Source organism: Peromyscus eremicus, chromosome 10, assembly GCF_949786415.1.
Source record: "Peromyscus eremicus chromosome 10, PerEre_H2_v1, whole genome shotgun sequence".
Classification (NCBI taxonomy): domain Eukaryota; kingdom Metazoa; phylum Chordata; class Mammalia; order Rodentia; family Cricetidae; genus Peromyscus; species Peromyscus eremicus.
In genome coordinates, this window is record NC_081426.1 from 64,726,436 (window position 1) to 64,748,558 (window position 22,123).

At 38.6% G+C, this 22,123-nt stretch overlaps 1 protein-coding gene across 2 annotated transcripts in view; it reads left to right on the forward strand.

The window, feature by feature from the left end:
• Slain2 (SLAIN motif family member 2) overlaps positions 1 to 22,123 on the forward strand; it is a 51,840-nt gene that overhangs the window by 25,528 nt on the left and 4,189 nt on the right. The window contains exons 3-7 of one of the 2 annotated variants that reach the window (XM_059275970.1): positions 1,264 to 1,428; positions 8,814 to 8,975; positions 11,118 to 11,477; positions 12,006 to 12,143; positions 19,710 to 19,787. In XM_059275970.1, the coding sequence (XP_059131953.1) occupies positions 1,264 to 1,428; positions 8,814 to 8,975; positions 11,118 to 11,477; positions 12,006 to 12,143; positions 19,710 to 19,787 (903 nt within the window). The remainder of the gene's footprint in view (positions 1 to 1,263; positions 1,429 to 8,813; positions 8,976 to 11,117; positions 11,478 to 12,005; positions 12,144 to 19,709; positions 19,788 to 22,123) is intronic. The other variant, XM_059275971.1, reaches the window with a different exon arrangement.

The window sequence follows — 22,123 nt, forward strand, 5'->3', positions numbered from 1 at the left end:
TCCTCAAGATAATCCCTGAAGCTTAGCATTGCTACTGAATATTTTGATTCAGGCTTCTGGGCATGGTATTTCAGGACTTCCATAACATCTTCTGTGTGTGTGTGTGTGTGTGTGTGTGTGTGTGTGTGTGTGTGTGTGAGAGAGAGAGAGAGAGAGAGAGAGAGAGAGAGAGAGAGAGAGAGAGAGAGACTCTCTCTGTAGTCCTGGCTGGCCTGGAACTCACTATATAGACCAGGCTGTCCTTAAAATCATAAAACATCCACCTGCCTTCGCTTCTAAAGTGCTAGGATTATCACACCAGCACCAGCTACTTTTTCCTAAGCTGCTTCTTCCTGTTCTTTAGCACTGTAGGCTACTCATTCCTTTAGCTCATGCTACATTTTAAAGATCTCCCTCTCCCCAGCCCTTGTCTGTCTGTTCTCTGCTATTAGCTTATGTTTGTAATATTGAAAAAACTGGATGGAAGGAAGAACTATCCATTTAAGGACTGATTTTGCTTGTATATGATTTCTCGTGGTGTCTTAGACCCAAATTGTAAGACCAGGTTGGTCTTGAATTTGTGGAGATCCTCCCCCCCCCCCCGCCAGTCCTCTTTCTCTTCCTAACTAGCCCCACTTCATAGCTGTGTGTGTGTGTGTGTGTGTGTGTGTGTGTGTGTGTGTGTGTGTGTGTGTGTGTGTTTTCCAGTGAGATTCATTATATTTGTTGACAGGAGTGTGGGTACCTTACTAGTAGCTATCACTGAGGAACAATGTCTTAGCATCCCCTATCACCTATTAACTGCATAGAATCCCCTAGGAGCGGTGGGGTCCCCTGAACCTCTCTTCTGTCCATGACAGGGTGTTGACAGCTGAATCTCATGCAGAGCTCATCTAGGCAGTCAGAGCTGCACTGAGTTCAAGAGTACAACAGCCGTGTTATGCATGGGAGCCAGCACTTCCAAACCCCCCTGCTTCCAGCTCTTACGTTCCTTCCACCCCTTCTGCCATGACCCCTAAGCTCTGGAGGGGGTGATATAGATGTCCCATTTGTGCCTTAGCTCTCAACAGTCACTTATTGTCAGCATTTGGACCGGTTACAAGTCTAGTTACTGCTGCCTACTGTGGAAAGGTTCTCTACAAAGCTGACAGCAGCAATAATCTACGGACATGAGCATAGTGATGTAAAAGACGATTGAACAGGTACATCGTGTCCGAGAACGTTCTGAAATGGTCACCTTTTCCTGGTTACTAAATTTGATTGTCTTCCTTTTCATTAATGCAGCTCTCAAGAGGCAAAATTTATACAATAACCCTTTCAACTCTATGAGTTACACAAGTCCTTATAGCCCAAATGCCAGTAGCCCTTACAGCAGCGGCTTCAACTCTCCATCCTCAACACCAGTGCGACCTCCTATAGTCAAGCAGCTTATACTCCCTGGAAATTCAGGTAAGGAGTGGTTTTACCTAATGGTCCTGTCTCAGAAAGAACAATTCATCACAGGGTTAGGTTCATTTTACTTAGGAAACCCTGAAGCAGTAAGAGAAACTCTTAGATGGACTGACTGTTTTATGCTAGTTCCTGTACTGAGTACTAAGGGTACAAAAGCAAGTCAGTGGCTGTGCATTGTCTGCATGTCATTTTCTTTGAGGGTGTACCTAAATCTGTTTTTAAAATTAGTATTTAAAATCTGGTTAAATTAAACAGGACCACAAACTTGATTCCTTTAACCAATAAAACCTTATTTACTGCCTGATGGGGTTGTAAAATCTACAGACCTGTTTTTAAGAGTTATAGTAAGCATTGGTACTACAGTTCAGTCCTAGCATATGGTTTAAGATGATTAATGTGCATATGGCACATTTGTGCCCAGAGCAATAGGTGCTATACTAGGCATGAGGAGGACAGACTGCTGTGGCCTGGGCGTCTGTCCTGGTCTCCTGCTACTGATACTTCTCTTGGGTAGCTTAGTCTTCTCTAACTCATCGCGTCACTCTTCTTGCCTTCTTTGATAACTTGTGAGTGTGCTGTATAGCTGTGTGTGTGTGCATGTGTGTGCACTGCATGGGCAGTCCACAGGTTGACATCAGGTGTCTCTTCTTTCATTTTCCACCTTAGTTTTGAGACAGGCTCTGGCCGATGAGCTCCAGAAACCCACCTGCCTGCTGGCCCCTTGTGCTAGTTTACAGACTCTGCTGCCCCTCGGTGGTGTAGAGCAATAGGGGCTGACCTTTAACCTCGAAGAGGCAACCAAGGGCAACAGCAGTAGTCGATATTGTTTTGGGAGTCACTTGAAATACCCTGAGCAACCATTTGAATGGAAGTTTCTTGTACCTGGTACTGGGTTTTTGTTAGTCGTTGGTTCCTGTCGGGGAGCATTGTTAGCCCAAGTGGCATAACTTCCTTTCAGCTATCCTGTCTATCTCTATATATGTATATACATATACATACATTATATGTACATATAATTGTAGATGAATATAAGGGAATAGGATTTTTGAGGTGATCAAACAACCTTAGTGTTGACTGCCCTCCTCTTTCTTCGGAGTTGATGTCCCTCCCCATTCCCAGTGGAGCCCCTCCTCCCCATTTTCCTGTTTCCCACTTTGTCATCTGTCATTCCCATCTTAGAGCTTCCCTGACCCATGGTTCCCTTATACTTGGCTGTTTTTTCAGTGACTCCAGGTTTATATATTCACATCTGAAGATTTGGAGCTAGGAATGGTAGAGGAGAAAACGTGGCATTTGTCTTTCAGAGTCTGAGTTACCTCACTCAATATGATCTTTTCTAGGACCATATATTTACCTTCAAATTTCATTTTTTTACAGCTGTATAGTATTCCATTGTATATATGTACCACATTTTCATTACTCATTCATCAGTTGAAGGACATTTAGGTTGTTTCATTTCCTGGCTCTTGGGCATAGGACAGCAAAGAACATGGCTGAGCAAGTTTCTGCAGAGTAAGATGTTAAGTCCTTTGGGCATAGGCCAAGCAGTGATATGGCTGGATCATATGATAGATTTATTTTTAGCTTTTTGAAGATTCTCCATACTGATTTTCAAAGTGGCTGCACCCACAAGTTTATATTCCCACCAACAGTGAATGAGGAATCCTCTTTCTCCACAATCTTGCCGGTATTTGTTACAAGTTTTGTTGCTCTTAGTCATTCTGAATGGGGTAAGACAAAATCTCAAACTTGTCTTTCCCTAATTGCTAAGGATAATGAACACTTTTTGATATATTTTGAGTCCTTCAATTGTGAACACTCTGTTAGGATGCCTAGCCCATGTTTTAATTGGGTCATTTGTTTCCTTCGTTCTGGTTTTTGAGTTCTTTGTATATCCTGGATATTTAGTCTTCTATCATGTATGGCTGGCAAAGATTCTCCCCCATTCTGGGAGGTTCTTTTTCACTTGCTCTTTCTTAGCTGCGCAGAAGCTTTTTAGTTTCTTTTGTTGAGGTTTGTTGGCTTGTTTTTGTTTTTTGAAACAGGCTCTCTATGAAGCCCTAGCTATCCTGGACCTCACTATTTAGACCAGCCTGGCCTTGAACTCACAGAGATCCACTTGTTTCCGCCTTCTGAGAACTGGGATTAAAGGCATGTGTCACAATGTCAAGCCTACTTTTTTAGTTTTATAAGGTCTTGCTTGTCAATTATTGGCCTTAATTGCTAGACAAAAGGGTCCTATACAGAAAGTTCTTTCCTACACTTATATCTTGTAGGGTATCGCCTATGGTTTCTTCTAGCAGTTTTAGTATTTCAGGTTTCAAATTGAGGTCTTTGATCTACTTCAAGCTAATTTTTAGGTGGGATGATAGATACAGTTCTAATTTCATTCTTCTGTGTGTGGACTTCTTGTTTTCCCAGCATCAGTTGTGAAAAGATGCTGTCTTTTCTCCGGTGTATGTGTGTTCCTCTTTGTCAAATATCAGATGGCTGTAGTTACATGTACTACGTGTCTTCTATTCTATTCTGTTGGTATGCACATCTGGTTTGTACCATATTTTTATTATTTTTATTATAGCTCTGTACTACATCTTGAAGTCTGGAATGGCAACCCATTCAGTATTATTCTTTTTGTTAATGATTGCTTTGGCTGTCTGGGATCTTCTCTGGCTCCATATGAATTTTAGGATGGTTTCCTATTTCTGTGAAGAATGTTGTGGGTATTTTGATTAGGATTGTATTATTGGATCTGTAAATTACTTTTAGTTAGGATAGCTGTTTCCACCATATTAATTTTAGTGATTCATGAACACAGTGTCTTTTCATTTTCTAGTGGCTTTCTCAATTTTATTCATAGATTTGAAGTTTTTTATTGTGGAAGTCTGTCACCTCCTTGGTTAGGTTTATTCCAAGATACTTTAATGCTAATGTAAATGGGAGTGTGTCCACGACCATTCTTAATATGTTTGTTGTTGGTGTATAGAATGGTTACTGCTTTTTGTACATTGATTTTGTACCTTGTCTCTTTGCTGAAATGGTTAATTGTAGAAGTTTTCTGGTTGAATTTTTTGGGATCTCTTAATACATAGTATCACATTATCTGCAAATAGGGATATTTAACTTCTTTTCTTATTTGTATCACTTTAATTTCCTTCTCTTGCCTTACTACTCTGGCTAGTGTTTCCACCACTCTATTGAGAAGGAGTGAGGATAAGTGAACAGCCCTGTCTCATTCCTGATTTTAATGGGATTACTTAAGTGTGTCTCTATTTGTGATAATGCTGGCTTCAGGCTTGGCATATATATCCCTTATTTAGGAGGTATGCCCCTATCAATCCTACGTTTTCTAGGACTTTCTTCATGAAAGCATATTAGATTTTGTCTAAGGCCTTTTTTGCATCGATTGAGATGATCATGTGATTTTTGCCTTTCAGTTCATTTATATGACTTATGATTATTGACTTACATGTATGTTGAGCCATCCTTGAATTTCTGGATAAAACCAACATGATCATGGTGATGACCTTCTTGGTATGTGTCTATATTTGGTTTGCTAATATTTTATTGAGTTTTGCATCTGTGTTCATCAGGGATATTGATTAGTCTGTACTTCCTGGTTTTTGTTGTATCTTTCCTGGTTTGAGTATTAGAGTAATACAGTCTTTATAGAACAAGTTTGGAGTGATTCTTCTACATATATATATATATACATACATACATACATACATACATACATACGTGTGTGTGTGTGTGTGTGTGTGTGTGTGTGTGTGTGTGTGTGTGTGTAGTAATACTTTGTCAGGGCTGGTGGTGCATGCCTTTAATCCCAGCACTTGAGAGGCAGAAGAAAGCAGATCTCTGTGAGTTCAAGGTCAACCTGATCTACAGAGTGAGTTCCAGGACAGGCTCCAAAAGCTACACAGAGGAACCCTGTCTTGAAAAAACAAAATAGTAATATTAGTAATAATTTAAGAAGTATTCATTGTAGTTCTTTGACTGTTTTGTAGAATTCTGATGTGACTTCATCTGGTTCTGATGTGACTTCATCTGGACCTGGACTTATTTTTATTTGGAAAGCACTTTATTACTATTTCAATCTCCTCCTGTCTTATGAGTCTGTTTAAGTTGTTGATCTCTTCTTGGTTTAACTTTGGTAGTTTAGGTGAATAAAGCAATTCATCCATTTCCTTCAGATTTTCCAACTTAATAAGTGCATGTTTTCAAATTATTCCCTTATAATAATCTGTATTTCTTTGATGTCATAATATTTCCTTGTTCATTTTTGATTCTGTTCATTTGACTCCTCCTTTTCCCTCCATCCTCCTTCCGTCTTCTCTCTCTCTCTCCCCCTCCCTCTCCTTCTCACTCCCTCTTTCTCTTCTCTCTGAGTAGTTGGACCAAGGGGGCCTTGATATGTCTTCTAAAAGAACCAGCTCTTAGATGAATTGATCCTATGTATTGTTTTCTTGGATTTTTATTATTTCTTGCCATCTCCTGGGTTTGAGTTGGTTTCACAGTTTTTTAGGTTATATTATTAAGATATATATCTTTAATGTAGACACTTAAGGCTATAATTTGCCTCATAGGACTGCTTTTAATGTGTCACAGAGCTTTTATTGTATTGTGTTTTCATTTTCATTTAGTTCCAGGAATATTTTGATTTCTTTCTTGATTTTTTTTTTTCCTTTGACCCACTCATCATTCAGTAAGGAGTTATTTATGCCATGGAGTTTTTTGTTGTTGCTGTTGTTTTAAGTTTTATCTAATTAGGATTCTATATGCTCCCTGTCTGTATGGATATGTCTTTCCTTAGTTTTGGAAAGTTCTCCTCTATGAGCTTGTTAAATCTGGTTTATGTCATTGACCCTAAGATTCTCCTCCCTCATCTATGCCTATAATTCAAAGGTTTGGTCTTTTGATGACCACATTTCCTGAATGTTCTTTTACTGTGCTTGTATAATTTTTTTCATGTTCTTTGCTTATTTCATCTAGATCCTCTTCTTTAAGACCTGATATCTATCTTCTGCCTGATTCATCTATTTGTAAGGCTTTCCAGAGTTTTCTAATTGGAATACTGAATTTTTCAATTCCATCTTCATTTTAGCTTGTGTTCTCTTTAATGCTTCTATCTTTGTTGAGTTCAGTTTTCAAATCCTGAATTATCTTTGTCATTTCATACAGCCATGCATTTATTTTCTTCTGTTATTGTTAATCTCTTGGAGGTCAATGAAGTGTTTGTGCCTTTAAAATTCTAATCCTTTGATAAAAGTTTATGATTATCCTTTTAAATTCTGTGTTTTGGAATTCACCTAGGAAGCTCTCGTTAGAGAACGCTTACATAGCTTTAGTGGGTTTGAAGGAAGACATGTCTTGCCCATTCATGTTTTTGTATTTGCAGTTTGAGTTGAGCATGTGGACTTCCTTCTTTGTTTTTGTGTCTGATATGGTAATCTGGCCTTCCTTAGATTGGGCCAGTGTAGGAAATGTGTGATTTGAGCTAGGTTAGGTAAAGGTGATGGATGAGCTGTTTAATTGACCTTGCAAAGATGGTCTCCAAACCATGGGTCTGGAACTATGGGTGTAGAAATGGCAGTGGGCAGAGAGAAGGATGGGTAAGGAAAGGAGGGTCGATGGTGCTCTCTAGAAAGTAGGTCACTGATCTGGAAGTAGGCCCGTGGGTGTGGAGGTTGCTGCAGACCGAAGGTTAACGATGGGAGGATAAGAAAGGAAAAGTGGTTCTTGGACAGAGGGGTCTCAGGTGGGTCTGGACCTGTTGCCTGTAGGGAGTTGACTACAATAGTGAAAAATTTGGAAAACTGGATGGACTGTAGTCCTAGCACATGGGAGGATGAGGCAGGAGGATTGGTAGTTTGAGGTTAGCCTAGGCTACATAGTAAGTTCAAGAACATAGAAAGTAGAATCCTGTCTTTAAAAAAAAAGCTGCAGGGCTGGAGAGATGGCTCAGCAGTTAAGACTGCTCTTCTAGAGGACCTCTGTTCAATTCCCAGCACCCACATATCAGCTCACAGCTGTCTGTAACTCCAGTTCCAGGGAACCCAGAACCCTTACCTGGACATACATAAAGACAAAACAGCAATGCACATAAAATATAAATAAATAAATGAGTAAGTAGCAGATTTTTTTTTTAAGCTACAAACTGGCAGCATGTTCTAAATCAGTCTGTATTAGACATCGTAGTGAGGAGAGTGTTGAGCCTTTCTCAGTTCTTCAGAGACGGGTCACCATGAAAGTGTCCCTGAGAAACACGCTAGGTTCTTGCTGTTGTGCATTCCTTGTCCCTGCACAGTTCCCTCTCCTCCTCTTGGTCTAGGTGAGAGAGTACTTTTTAAAACTCTGCTTGTTTTCCTGCTGCCATCTATTGCACTTCACTATCAAACGTCAGAACATTCTGGATTCTCCTTTCTAATTTGGCAAGCATGACATCAGGTAGGACAAATTGACTTAGTGTTCTTTTTTTGCCTGGTTCTCAAATGTCTAAGAAATCTACTTTTTTTTTGGTGGGGGGGTCGAGACAGGGTTTCTCTGTGCAGTTTTGGTGCCTGTCCTGGAACTCACTCTGTAGACCAGGCTGGCCTCAAACTCACAGAAATCCGCCTGGCTCTGCCTCCTGAGTGCTGGGATTAAAGGCGTGCACCACCACTGCCCGGCAAGATATCTGTTTTTCTCAAATTAGTTTTGTTTTTTAAGAAAAGTAAATTTTTTCTTCAAGGAGAAGATTATGGTGCTAATGACTGAATTTGAAAGGAGAAAGCACTACATCATTTACTTACAGAATGGTTTCCCTGAGTATCTTGTAAAAAGATGAAAGCCTCTAGCTCAGTGGTTCTCAACCTGTAGATTATATGACCCCTTTGGGCAGCAGTTCTTAACCTATAGGTTAACCCCCCTTTCATGGGGGTCTCCTAAGACCATCTGAAAACATGGGTGTTTACATTACAGTTCATAACAGTAGCAAAATTGCAGTTATGAAGGAGCAACAGAAATAGTGTTCTGGTTGGGGTCACCACAGCATGAGGCACTGCATTAAAGGGTCGCAGCCTTAGGAAGGGGGAGGACCGCTGATCTAGCCCATAGCTCCCGAATCAGCTGCTTTGCAGGCACTGGCTGAAAGCTGTATAATAGTTTGGGGGGAAACGAGGTAAGTTATACTTAAAAGATGTTTTGTATTTGTGACATAGTATGTAAAGGAGTCTCTATATCTCTTTTTCTCCCTAATGAGGTCAGTTTCTAATTTCAGTTTTGAGAGTTTTGTACATGTAAATGGAACTGAATCAAAGGGTGGAATTATTTGGCTACTTGCAACAGATGTTTAACTCAGTTTTTCTCTTACCAAGGTTTGATGTGTTCTCCTTTTTCTAAAGGTAACTTCAAAAGTTCATCAGATAGAAATCCTCCACTCAGCCCTCAGTCCTCTATAGATAGTGAGTTAAGTGCTTCAGAATTAGATGAAGATTCAATTGGATCCAACTATAAGCTAAATGATGTAACTGATGTGCAGATTCTAGCCCGGATGCAGGAAGAAAGTAAGTTTTAATTATTAAAATTGAGATTTTTTGTTACTATACAAGTTTGTTGTACATATTAAATTTATTATATGTATTTTAAAGTGTCATGAAAAATAGTAAGATGGTAAAAGTATAAATATTGAAGTAGATATTTCAGAGAATAATGCCACATACGTATTTGCTTTCAAATTTTGTTTTATATAAGACAGCTTTGCTGTAAGAAGGACAAAGAAGAGCTTATGAGGCTTGGTTTCTGTGAATGGTGTTTGTACCCGGACAGGTTGTAAATTCTCATCCTTGTCATTATTACTGTGTTACTCTGTAGCTTTTAGTGTGTTTGTAATGGCCCCCTAGGAAGCCTTTGTACCTTTTTGTTTACTATTCCCCGAAATTGTAATATCATAGTTACACTCTATATCTGCCTAAGTACTGTAAGAGCCCCAAACTCCTATGATATCTAATGTCTTTGTTGCCTCTGGCACCCCCAAAGTATACATAGACAAAAAATTTTCATACTTATTGAGGATGTATGCCCTGGCTGTCTTTGAATGCAGAAGGTGGTGGTGGTGCTATTCTTGCAACACACTAAACTATATATGATCCCAGCAACCTCTCAGTGAATTCTGTGTCAGAATCTAACAGTGGCTAATACTTGAAAAGCTTTTGGTTGTACCTGGATGCATGATGTCTTGTAAAATATGTTGTAAGTTTTATTAAGCTGTAGCTTTTAGGAAACTGCAGAGTGTTTCTTCATCCACTGAATCATTCCACTTTATTATGGCCTCCCCTGGAAAAAGGAAGAGCTTCGTGCTGCCTTGACTCACCTAAAACACTAATGGCGTGACACAGCTTTCTTCCTTGATTTTCTGTCTCTCCTCATTAAGTTAAAGGTGGAGTCAGTAAGAGGCTGGAAAGGACAGCCTCTTAAAGAGAATGCTGCCTGATTCCACAGTGTAGAATAAACTCAGCTTTTACTTTGGATGCTGACTTCTGTGGAGAGCTCAGCAAGCTATTTACTGTAGCCTTGATGCTGTGTTTTGGTAACAGATAGTAAAAATGTTAACTTTATTGTCCTTTAATAATTATTTCTAAGCCATTCATACACCTGAGTATTTATTTTCCTAGTAAATAAAAAGTTGATACCAAAACATACATGATACCTACTTGAAAACAACTTCTTGTCCTCCTTTTATAAAGCTGTGGTTTTATTTTTACAGCATGGCTCTTCTAAGATTTGTATATAGCAGTGAATTGGTCAGTTACATACGTGGTCAAGTGTCTTAGTTTTTACAGTGAGAAATTGAAATCCTGTGCGATTGTGACTTGCTTAAAGCTCTCCTGCATTACTGGAGAGGAGGCATTGGGCTCTGACTTCCATTTCTAAAACAATGCTCTCTATTGCTTGCTGGCTTCTCTTATTGCTGTTTGCTGTAGCTGGACAGTAAGTAACTCAGTTACCACCGTGCTTCTCAGACCTACAGGGCCACATGAACCTAGAAGTTCTAAGAATTTGGAAGGGTTGCTTCTTCTTTATTTTGTAGTCCGTGGAGATTCACCTCTCTGTGCTCTTCACTGAACTACTCTCCAGGGATTTGTGGCCTTAAAAGATACCCTAGTTCTCGCCCCTTTGATAGCAGTTTCTGTGCATAAAGAAGTGACGTAACAGACTGATTCTGACTGTAAGGTCCCTTTTAGTGGATGCCCATAGCTAGCAGGACTTGCTGAAGATGTGCTTAGATTCCTCCACACCCCCACTATAACTTCAATCTAAAAGTTTGTTTGCTAACTAATATATTCTGTTCACTGCCTACATAGTAGTTCTCCCCCGGTGTTCCTTCAGTCCATGTTTGGGTTTCTGTGTGTAAAGTAGAACTGGGTTTTTGTTTGTTTGTTTTAATTTATGGCTTTACCTTGTTACTCAGACTCTAGATTGAAGAAATCTTGAAATTAAACAAATAGTACATTTTTATTTAGTTTTAAAATAACTTTGAGATGTAGTTTATGCATCTTCACATAGAAGGATGTCTAGAAGTAGAAAAGGAACTTGTCTTTGTACCTTTGAGAAAACTTTAAGTTAAGGTAATCATTTACTTAATTTTTTAAAAATTTAAATGTTTGAAAATACAGTCAAAGAAATAAATAATGCATTCATTGTTCTAGGTCTCCGGCAAGAATATGCAGCCACCACCTCTCGGCGCAGCTCTGGTTCATCTTGCAATTCTACGAGGCGGGGCACTTTTAGTGATCAAGAGCTGGATGCACAGAGCTTGGACGATGAAGATGATAGTATGCACCATGCCGTATACCCTGCTGTGAGCAGGTTTTCTCCATCGCCACGCAATTCACCCCGACCGTCTCCTAAGCAGTCGCCTCGCAATTCACCTCGCTCACGCTCTCCTGCCCGGGGAATAGAGTACAGTAGAGTATCCCCACAGCCTATGATTAGCCGTTTGCAGCAACCTCGCCTTTCCCTCCAAGGCCATCCCACAGATTTACAGACAAGCAATGTTAAAAATGAAGGTAAAACAGGAGAGTTTGGGGAATGAGGTGTCCATGTGTTAGTGTAAAAAGAATGCATTCTTCCCCAGTTTTTCTAAATGTTAGTCGTGTTCACCATTTTATTAATGCAAACATGAGGAGAAAGTAAATTTCACTTTGGAAAACTAAGTATCTGTCAGTTACTAATGTGATTCCCAAGCCAGACTACAGGGCCAGTGGACATGGGAATTCTTAAGGGATTTGTTTTATTTCATTCATGGAGTAGAATTTATTTCTTTAGACTTGATTATATAATTTATAGTTTCTTTAAGGGTGCTTTTATTTCATCCATTTATAGCCTCTGTCTAAGTTAGATTGTTTTCTCTTTCTTTTTCTTTAGTTCTTTCTTTTTTCTTTTTTCTTTTTTAATATTTCCTGTTACTTATACAGTATACAGAAAGAAATGTTTAAATATATCATTTTACTTCAAATTACATTTAATATCTGAAAGAATGGTTTTTTGTTTTTTGTTTTTGTTACTATCATTCATTTCAAATCCCACTGTTGTAGAAAAACTCCGACGCAGTCTTCCAAACCTGTCCCGGACATCAAGCTCACAAGCTGACTCGGTGAGAAGCAGCAGAAGTGATTCCAGTTTCCAAGTGCCAAACGGAGGAGTGCCTCGGATGCAGCCTCAGGCCTCAGCCAGTGAGTACCTCCTTCCCTCTGAAGTGGAAGTCAGAGAACTGACCGCATTCTCTGCTGGGTGGCGGTTAAGCTGCAGTATATTCTGTATGGCCAGCAAGGTGGCTCAGCCGGTAAAGGCACTTGTTGGCAAACCGGCAACCTGAGTTCGCTACCTGGAGCTCACGTGGTAGGAAAGGAAACGTGGCGTCTAACCTCTACGCCTGCATCTTGGTGGATGCAGCACTCCCTCCTGCCTGCCAGGGACTAAATACAGATTTTTAAATAAAGAACAGTAAAACTAAAGAGATAATATTGTGATATCATGTAAAAATTGTCTCTGTAAAATATTTAATTCTAACCAGTTTTGTTATAATTACGTGACACTCTCTGTGGTTTCTACTTCTGATCACCAAAGATCATCTTTGTTTTGTTTTGTTTTCTGGTTTTTAGTTTTGAAACAGGGTTTCTCTGTATAGCCCTGGCTGTCCTGGAACTCACAATGTAGACCGGGCTAGCCTTGAATTCACAGTGATCCTCCTGTCTCTGCCCCCCCCCCCCACATATGGGATTAAAGGTGTGCACCACCACTCTCAGTTAAGATCATCATTTTCAGTATCTGATACTGTATAATTAAGGCTCCTAAGGAATGCATGTGTTGTGTTACCATAGAAATGCCTGTATTTATTTAACATAATTCTTGTCACAAAGTAAAAAGTCAAGCATTTATTACAAATAAAGATTGAATAAAAATTTTTAAAGTCTGTCTTTAAAAAGGATAAGCTTTGCTTTTATTCTAGAAGTAGGCAGTTGCTATCCATGTATGTATCTTATAAAATAGATTTTCTTTGAAAATCTCCCCTTTTAGACTTTTTAGAGCTGGAGGAATAGCTCAGTGATAGTACGTGATGATCATGTATGAGACCCTGGATTTTATCCCCAGTGCCACAGAAGTAAGCCGTTAAAGTTTATTATTACATATTTTAGGCCATATCATAATAAAAGTAATTAGTTGTCCAATAATACAGTCTACTAAATCTATAACAACACTGAACTTGTGAACTTCTTTGCAAAATGGAAGTATTTTATAGGGATTTGTATAGTCTCACTTAACACCTGCATCTGTTCATATAAAATTTTTAGTTTTCATTTGATTAATCTCTGTCTGCCAAGGATGTATTTGTAAACAGTATAATATTTAATCAGTGTAGATGTCATATTAATCCATATTTCTAATTTGACTTGTAATATAGGTTAAAATTTGAGGTAATAAATTACCAAAACTATCATTTTTTTTAAGAATTGATTAACATTTCTTTATTTAAATTATTTGGGGAATTAACTATTGAGTTAAATCTGAACTCAAATAGAATAAATGAATTTGAGGCCTGGCCTGGTAATTTATTCCTTTAACCCCAGCACTCAGGAGGCAGAGTAGGCAGATCTGTGAGTTCAAAGCCAGCCTGGTCTACAGAGTGAGACCCAGCTGCACGCTGACTGTAAATTTATTTTTGGTGGCTAGTCACCAAAATACTAACCAAGGAATGTGACAGGTCTTTCTTCCTAGAGGTAATTTTTTTTAATCTTTAGTTGTAATGTTTGCCTTTATTTTGTGACAAGAAGTATTGTAACAAGGCATTTCTACTCTAGCATGACATAGATTCCTTAAAAGCCTTAAACAGTTCAGTATTGTACATTAAAAATGATGAGATTGGGGGGGTGAAATAGCACTGGAACCTTAAACTTAAAACCGAGCAGCTTTTTATAGAGCATTAACAAAAGCAGCAGTGAGCCTTCAGAAGTACCCAGTAAAACCATGTGAGTTCTTAACCAAGAAAATGAATACCCCAGCAAATATCAGACACTCAAACAAGAGTGTTGAGGATAATTTAATGGAAAGAAAGTAGTGAGATTGATAAGTGTTACAGAGACACATGCAGCATAAACAAAGACCAAACCAGGACACAGTGATAACTTCTGAGTCACGTTGGTCGAACAGAGCCCAAGTCAGTGATGCATGAATGGCTGCACATTAGCGGCAGTGCATTAGTAACACCTGTGCATTGCATACAGGCTGACTACAATAGGGCTGTGGTTTGAAACATTTGCTGCTTACCAACTAAGGTAGGCATGTGTATACATAATTAAACCAATCAAGGGGTCTGGAAAGGGGGCTTTTCACTTAAGAGGACTGGGTACACCTTCCAGAGGACCTGAGTTAAATTCCCAGCTTCCACCTGACTGCTCATGACCATCTGTAACTCCAATCTCAGGGCATCCAATGCTCACTTCCAGCCTCCTTGAGCACCAGAACACACACAGTACACAGATAATCATGCAAGCCAAACACCCATACATTAAAAAAAAATTAAGTTAAAGAAAAATAATAAGCCAATCTAAAATGAACTGTTGGAATTACTTCTATATAAGTAACTTACCTATGGTTATACATCTTAATAAGTGGCAGGTTAATGTTCATACTGTGTTGATCCAGCTCAAGAATGTGTAGTCCCCTATAGAGACTTATCCATGGTTGTTTCCAAGGTATAAAGATCATACAGAAATACTTTTTTTTTTTTTTTTGAGTTTGAGTTTGAGACTACAGTTTAAAGCACTGTGGAAAATTGTTACTCAAGATTTTTTAAGTGTTAAAATACTCATTGTGGTATTAATAATTGGTATAGGAAACATGAATTCATAAAACTTTAAAAATGAATTTAAAAGGAGAGTTTGAACTTTGTTATCTTTGAAATAGAGAATAGTAGGTTTTATGTCTTTAAACCCACAAGTTAATTTGACACGTGAAAATATCTTGTTTCTGGGGGCTTCCCCCTCAGATACTTAACCCAGTACAAAAAAGCAGCCTACAGTGTTAATGTGGCATGAAATACAGTTTAAGTGAATCATAATCCTCACAGGCATTACAGCCATGCTTTTCCAGCATCTCAACAGGTTGAAACATTGGTACTTCACCTTCAAGCATGCTATTGTGTTTAGTTTGAATTATTAAGATCTGGATTTTTCAAAATTCCACATGATAAATCTCCAAACAGCCTCCTGTGTGATAAAACCAGCTCTGCCTAAATCCTCTACGCTCATCCCATTACATAGAGCTTTATGACAATGAACAGATAGAGTGGGAGCCTAGGACTAAAATAATATATCTATTAACAGATGTCAATAGAAAAACAAAGTTTTTTATAATTACCTGACTTCTCTAGCAATAGAATTGCCATTATATAGTCACATTAATATCTTAGAATTATTTTTCATTTCTTCCTAGTAGTTCATAACTAAGGAAAAGGTATTGGGAAAACATAATGGTTTTCCAGTTACTAGTTCATTATGTGGAAAATATATGTGCAGTTTTACAAAGTTGCATTTCAGCATTTGATAGAAATTTTATAGGCAGAAAGAGTTGGATCATCATCCTTTTTAAAACTGTATATACTGGCCAGGCAATCAGTGGTGGTGCACACCTTTAATCCCAGCACTTGGGAGGCAGAGGCAGGAGGATCTCTGAGTTCAAGGCCAGCCTGGTCTATAGAGCTAGTTCCAGGACATCCAGGGCTACACAGAGAAACTCTGTCTTGAAAAACAAAAACAAAACAAAAAAAACTATATATACTTGTTTACTTACATTTGCAGCTACAGTAACACTTACTTATAATTAAAAATGTCCACAAAAGCACTACACAATGTATTTGGAAAATAGAAAATCCAAAATATTAACAAGCTTAAAACTTAATTTTAAGTATACTATATAAAAATTTAGATTTTTGTTTGAAGTTAATAATCATAAATTTTTATCTATTTTCTTGAAGTTTTATATATTTTTGATAAAATACATGTGTAATTGTGATTTGTATATAGTTATGTAATATAGTTTTCATGATTTTTATTTCAGTATATACTTTAATATTATCAATGTATATGTAAGAGTGTAATAACAATTTTATGTATTTTATATAAGGAATGGGTACATTTCACTGTAAACTTCAGTTACTCGTGTTTAATAGCTATTTCACTTTGTTTGAAGTGGCTCTTTCTTCAGCTGTGAATGGTAAAGCTTTGGCTCGCTCTCACTGCTGCTGTGCATGACGCTGACCTTGCAGGGCTGCTGATCTCTGCCCACCGGGCGGGCCACTTTTTTCACCTTGTCACTGTGCCAGGCGCAACTTTTATATGCTTCTTTGCTGTGGCTGTATTATTGTGGACGCTGGCATTCAAATATGGGTATTATGACAGTGCTAATATATTTTCAAATTTTATATTTGTAAAATGTGAGTAACTTAAAAAGTTTAAGAAAACCAGAGCATTTTCTCAGTTTCTTCATTTAAAAGGAGAGGTGTTATCAGAGGCAGGATTTTTCAAAAGGACAATAACTTGCTTTCTAACATTACCAGAGTATGAGCTTAAGTTTAGTATTCAGAAAAATATAGGAATTACTGGCTTATAAGTAAGGAAAAGGAATAGATGAAAACCTCAAGACAATCTTGATATATATCTCCAAAGTTTGATTACTATTATAATGCCTAAGGTATTTTTACAGTATTATAGCATTTGAGCTTCACAAATACACATTTATTTCTGTAGAGAGCAGGGTTCCCTGTAGTCAAGTTAATTATACAGGACCACATATCTACAGGGTGACAGGTAATCCCAAACTGTTCAGTCCCCCAGCACCTCCCACTGCTGTCTGGAGACTGCGCCCAGCCTAACATGCATGCTTAGGCCTCTAGGAAACACTCTTGGGTGGCTCTAGTGGGGCATGGTTTGAGACTGAACTGTAGGTAATTCACCCAGTGTAGGAACAGTTTTACATGGATACAGAGTGTGCCCCCAAGGAAGCACGTAGGAACAATACTGTGCTCTGTTCCACTCACCCACGGAAGTGTCTGGGTGGTTGATAACCTGTATGTAGCTGGCCTTCTAAGGTCAACAAGGAAGGACTTTTCTCAAGGTTTTACCTGCTACCAAAGCACTAATGGTTATTCTCCAGTTTTGCATTATTTTGAAACATGAGTTAAAACATGCAATACTTACATAATCGCCTAATCTAATAGTAGGAAAATATTTAAGGACTATCGGTTTAAAAAGTAATACTGGATTAGTTTGATTAATCAAAAAGATTTTATAAATGTAGTGATTGATTGAGGCCTTTGTCACTGGGCATTTTGATTGACTACATCTTAATGAGGGCCCAGACTCTCTTTGTAAGTGTCTCCGTTGATTTTCAGGCATATGCAAGTTTAAGAACCACTTATTTTCTCCACAGCTTTGTAAAACTTTGATTAAAAAAACTATAATTTATTTAAGAGAATAAGTACTATAAATTAAATCTCTACATTTTGTACAATTATCAATCACTGTAATTATTCAGTAGAAATGATTGAGTATATGTTATGGTCCTAGCACTGAGGATCTGTGTGTAAGTTAGCCTGTACTGCCCCAGAGCTGCTATGGAAGCAGAGGAGAAACATCAAACTCCACATGGAGACCTGATGACCTGAGTTCACTAACACTGGGATCCACGTCGGGGGAAGAGAGAAATAACTCCTGCTAGTTGTCCTCTGACATACATATGCCATGGCATGCCATATGTGGTCGTGTACATACACAATTAAGATTTTTAATTTTAAAAATAAGATTTAAAAACAATGGCTTATAGTTTGCCCAGTGATCTATTTGCTTTTTCTTTTGTGGTCCTTTACAATTGAACCTACTTCTGTTCTTTAACCACTTGGCATGGCCAGTCTCAGCCTTCTCTACCATTGCTTCTTCCTCCTCTGGAATGCCTTCTCCAGATCCCACGTGGCTCCTCCCACTCTTCTGTGATCTGTGAACAAATGTCCTCTTTGGAGAGTCTTTATGGATACCCGTGTCCAGCTGCAATTCCAGTCTCCTCCTCATGCTCCTTTCCCGCTCACTTCCTGCCTCGAAGCCATCACTGTCTGGAAAGCTATAGATTTTGCTACTTTCTTTTCATTCTCTCCTTTCCTAAATGTTCCATAAAACTGTTTTTTCTTTCCTAAGTAATTCCATAAGAACAAGAAAAATTCCTAGCTGGCTACTGAGGCTGTTTTACCCTCAGGGTACCCAGAGTACTCACTCCCATGTTTGAATAAATGAAAATAAAGATGATGGATGGATGGATGGGTGGATGGATGGATGGATGGATGGATGGATGGATGGGTGGATGGGTGGACGGATGGACAGACAGACAGACAGACAGACAAATATGGATGACAGAGAACATGTGGACAAATATAGGTGAATAATATTTGATAATAATATTCTATAATTTTGTGGTTATAGGTATAAAGTAACAGATTTTTTCCCCCAAGTCTGGAGACTTTTTTGCTTATTTGCCTGACCGTGTTTGAGTTACATTGGCATCAGACACTGTCGCTACAGTAAGGTTTGGATTCCTGTAAAATTAGAAATCAGCTACATTTCCTTTTGTAAAAGTTGATTATCTCAGGAAAATAATAATGACTGGACAGAGATAGCAGAATTTCCCCTTTTCTCTCTAATGATACATCCAGTATCCCTTTACCACCTGATGATCTTTTTTATGATGATCTTTTATTCCTACATAGACTTGTAGGGATAGAATTTGGTGTTTTTGTTACTTGTTTTTATTTTTTGGACATAATTCCTAAAGTGTAAAAAGTCTACCTTTCTATACATCCTGCAAGAGCCGTAGGATGCAGTTTAGAGCTGCTTAACTAGGTGATTGAATGGGCCCGGAACAGAGGAACTGTAGTGCAGTAGTTGGCCCATCTGCACTCTGCCACCTCTGGGCTGTCCTCCATGCCGGTTTCGGAAGTTCAGTGTCATAAATAGACAGGAAGTTTGAGAGGGACTTCAGCAGTCTGACTTGATTATATTACAAAGCAGATGTCCTAACTCCTCTAGACCCCCTCAACACACACACACACACACACACACACACACACACACACGGGTCCATAGACCAGACTTGCTACTGTGCAGCCTGAGGTACACATTAGTTGGATTTTACAACAAGATAACATTGAACACATTAAAGCTGCCAAGTTGTGCAAGGACTTGCCTGGTTCTGAGTTTTCTTCTCCTTTTTGAGAATGGAAATTACTGTTTGATTTTTGGAGCAATTCATCTACCAATAATTGCTTTGCCAAAATGTGCTTTTTTCTTTTTTTGCATCAAAACAAGTCCTGTGTTTATTTTCTATTTTGTGTGCTTATGTTTATCACTTTTATCCTTGTGTTTATATTCTTTGCATCTATGGCATGTTAGCTGGTGGCTTGTTTTCTCTTTGATGTTCCAGCCAATTGACATATTAGTTTTTTTTTTAATCTACAAAAAAAAAAACTAGTTCTAAAAATATGCAATGGCACTAAGATTTCTGCCCCTTTTCTTTCCCAACTTAATGCACGAAGCATCACTTAAAAATTCCTGCGCTTCTAGAATTCTAACGTTTTACCTCACTGGTTTCTATTCCTTGATAACTTTTACATTTCTATTAAGTGTTCAAGTTTACAGAAGCCGTAGCCTTTGCCTTGTACTTCCCGGCCAATATTACACTTCCTTGTTTTTCAACAGCTTCTCAAAGGCTGAAAAATTTGCCTCGTACCTCCCTCAAAGCCAAACAGTTGCTTCCAACTTCATCTACAAAAAGAGGTAACTACAGCCTCTGCTTGAGTTCAGACTTCAAGTGGTGTAGGTCAGTCTCCCACCGTCGGCAGTTCTGAGTCAGGGATGCCTGTGGGGCACTTTTCAAAGTGGGTTTTTCCTTAAGAAAATAATGCAGATTAATTCCCTGCTGTGTGGATAATTGCAGAAGAAACCTATTTTCTTCAGAGGTATGTATTGAATTGTTCTGAAAGGATTAAATGATCATTTATCATTTTTTCCTTCCCATCTAAAACCAAAGATTATTGTTTTAAATTAATGAAAATTGGACAAACAGGTACTAAAATGTCACACATTCTGTCTATTAATGTTTTTTCCTCAAATATTGGTCTTTGGGTTTACTTATCTGTGGGGTAAGGTGGGAAGACTTTCGGATTAGAAGCTGATTAAAGTTAAAACACAAGTCTTTATGGTCAGTGAATACATTTGGAAGACTTACTATACAGTGGTAGCTTTTGTAAGAACTGAGTGCTAAAGAAATCTATGAAAGTTGGGCACTAAGTCTAGACAATAGGGTTCCAGAAGATTGAGTGTATTGGTAGATGGAAGACCAAAGAATTGAGAGAAAACAGTGACGTAGAATAGACTTGGAGTCCTGAGAATGAACAGATGACTCAGAATGGGACAGAACAAACAGAAGCAGTGAGGAAAAATAGCTCCCCTCATGAGAGTAAGAAAACTTGAGGAAAGAGGAAATTTGATGTGTCTTTTTTTTTTTAAATTTAAGATGCGGTTAGTATGATTGCAAAACACTATATACTTTTAAACAGGGTTAGGTGTGTTAGCAATGATTTAGTGTGTGATTGTAAATAATTTGTTTTCAAAGTTAGAATCTGTAGGAAAGAGAATAGCCAACTAGTAGTATAGGGTCCATGCTTATGTATTAAGTGCTAGGTACTCACATGCACCTGCCTTGGTTCCATAATCAGGAATAACACGCTGTTATTCCTTGTTCTTTAGAGTGAGAGGGGGTGACTTGGGGCTTTATAGGAATAAGTTGTTCTCTTAGTAGTAAGTAGTAAGATGTGATAGATATACTTTATCTAGGAGTTGAATCCTCTTCCTACCCGCAGTAAATGTCTGTGGTGATGGGTATGCCAACTCCCCTGATTTCATCATTGCACAATGTCTATATACAGGAATGAAAACATTACTTTTGCCCCATAAACATGTATACTTTTTTTTGAGACAGGGTTTCTTCTCTATGTAGTTCTGACTGTGGAACTCACTATTCGGACCAGGCTGACCTGAAACTCAGAGATCCACCTGCCTGTGCCTCCCGAGTGCTAGGATTAAAGGCATGTGCCACCGTGCCTGGCTCTACCATATTTTTAAAAAGAAAAAAGAAATACCTTATGGAATTGTTTGAGAACAATGGGCTTCTTTTCCAGATTTTTAATGCATTCTAGCTTCCTCTGGATAGTAGGGAAGGTGTGAACAGATGGACTGGCTGGGGTTGCTCAGTGCCAGGGAGCTTGCTCACAGGGATCAGTGAGGCTCTGGGTTTGGTTCTCAGCACTGGAGAAAATAAAATAAAAGCAAATTCGTTTCAGCAGAGTAGTGGGAAGAGGTATGTGACCACAAGGCATATTATCCAGCAGAGCAGGAGACCACTAGCCTGCAATAAAAGAACAGCTGTTGCTTGCTTCAGTCTTGTCTAGTACATCGTTTTTACTTCTGAATCAGGTAGCTTTGTGTGATTTTACATTTTTACGTAAAGATTTGATCTTGTGGGTTTTATATTAAAAGACCATACCTTTTGACCAAGTTTCTAAAGGGGTTACATTATTTTTGTGAATCTGAGCTCTCAAACTTCAAACTACCTACTCTTACTTACTTAGTAATCCAGGCTTTCATGTGTTGTGTTGTGGTGTAGGGGTATCATTACACCCTTCTCTGCTTAGCTGCCTGTGGTGTTGCATACCTGTACCCCAACACTTGGAAGGTGGAAGCAGAAGGATGTGGGTTCAAGGCCAACCTGAATATATAGTGAGATCCTGTCTCAAAAACCAAGGGTTGGGGATGTAGCTCAGTGGTAAAGCACATGCCTAGCATGCTCAAGGTTGTGTGCTCAGTCCCTAGCACTGTAAAATGCAGTACTGGTTCAATTACTGATGATCTTGCATTGAGAATACCTCTAGGATCTGAGGCCAAAGCCCACTGCACCGAGAATAGCCCCTTTTCTCTAAGTGCTTAGCATCCAGTAATAAAACTACTGTTGCCTTTTCTCATGACTTCATTCAGATTGAAGTTGGCACCTAGTATCATTTCCTTTCTACCTAAAGGGTGCTTTCTGACACTTTTTTGAGTGGAAAAACTAACGA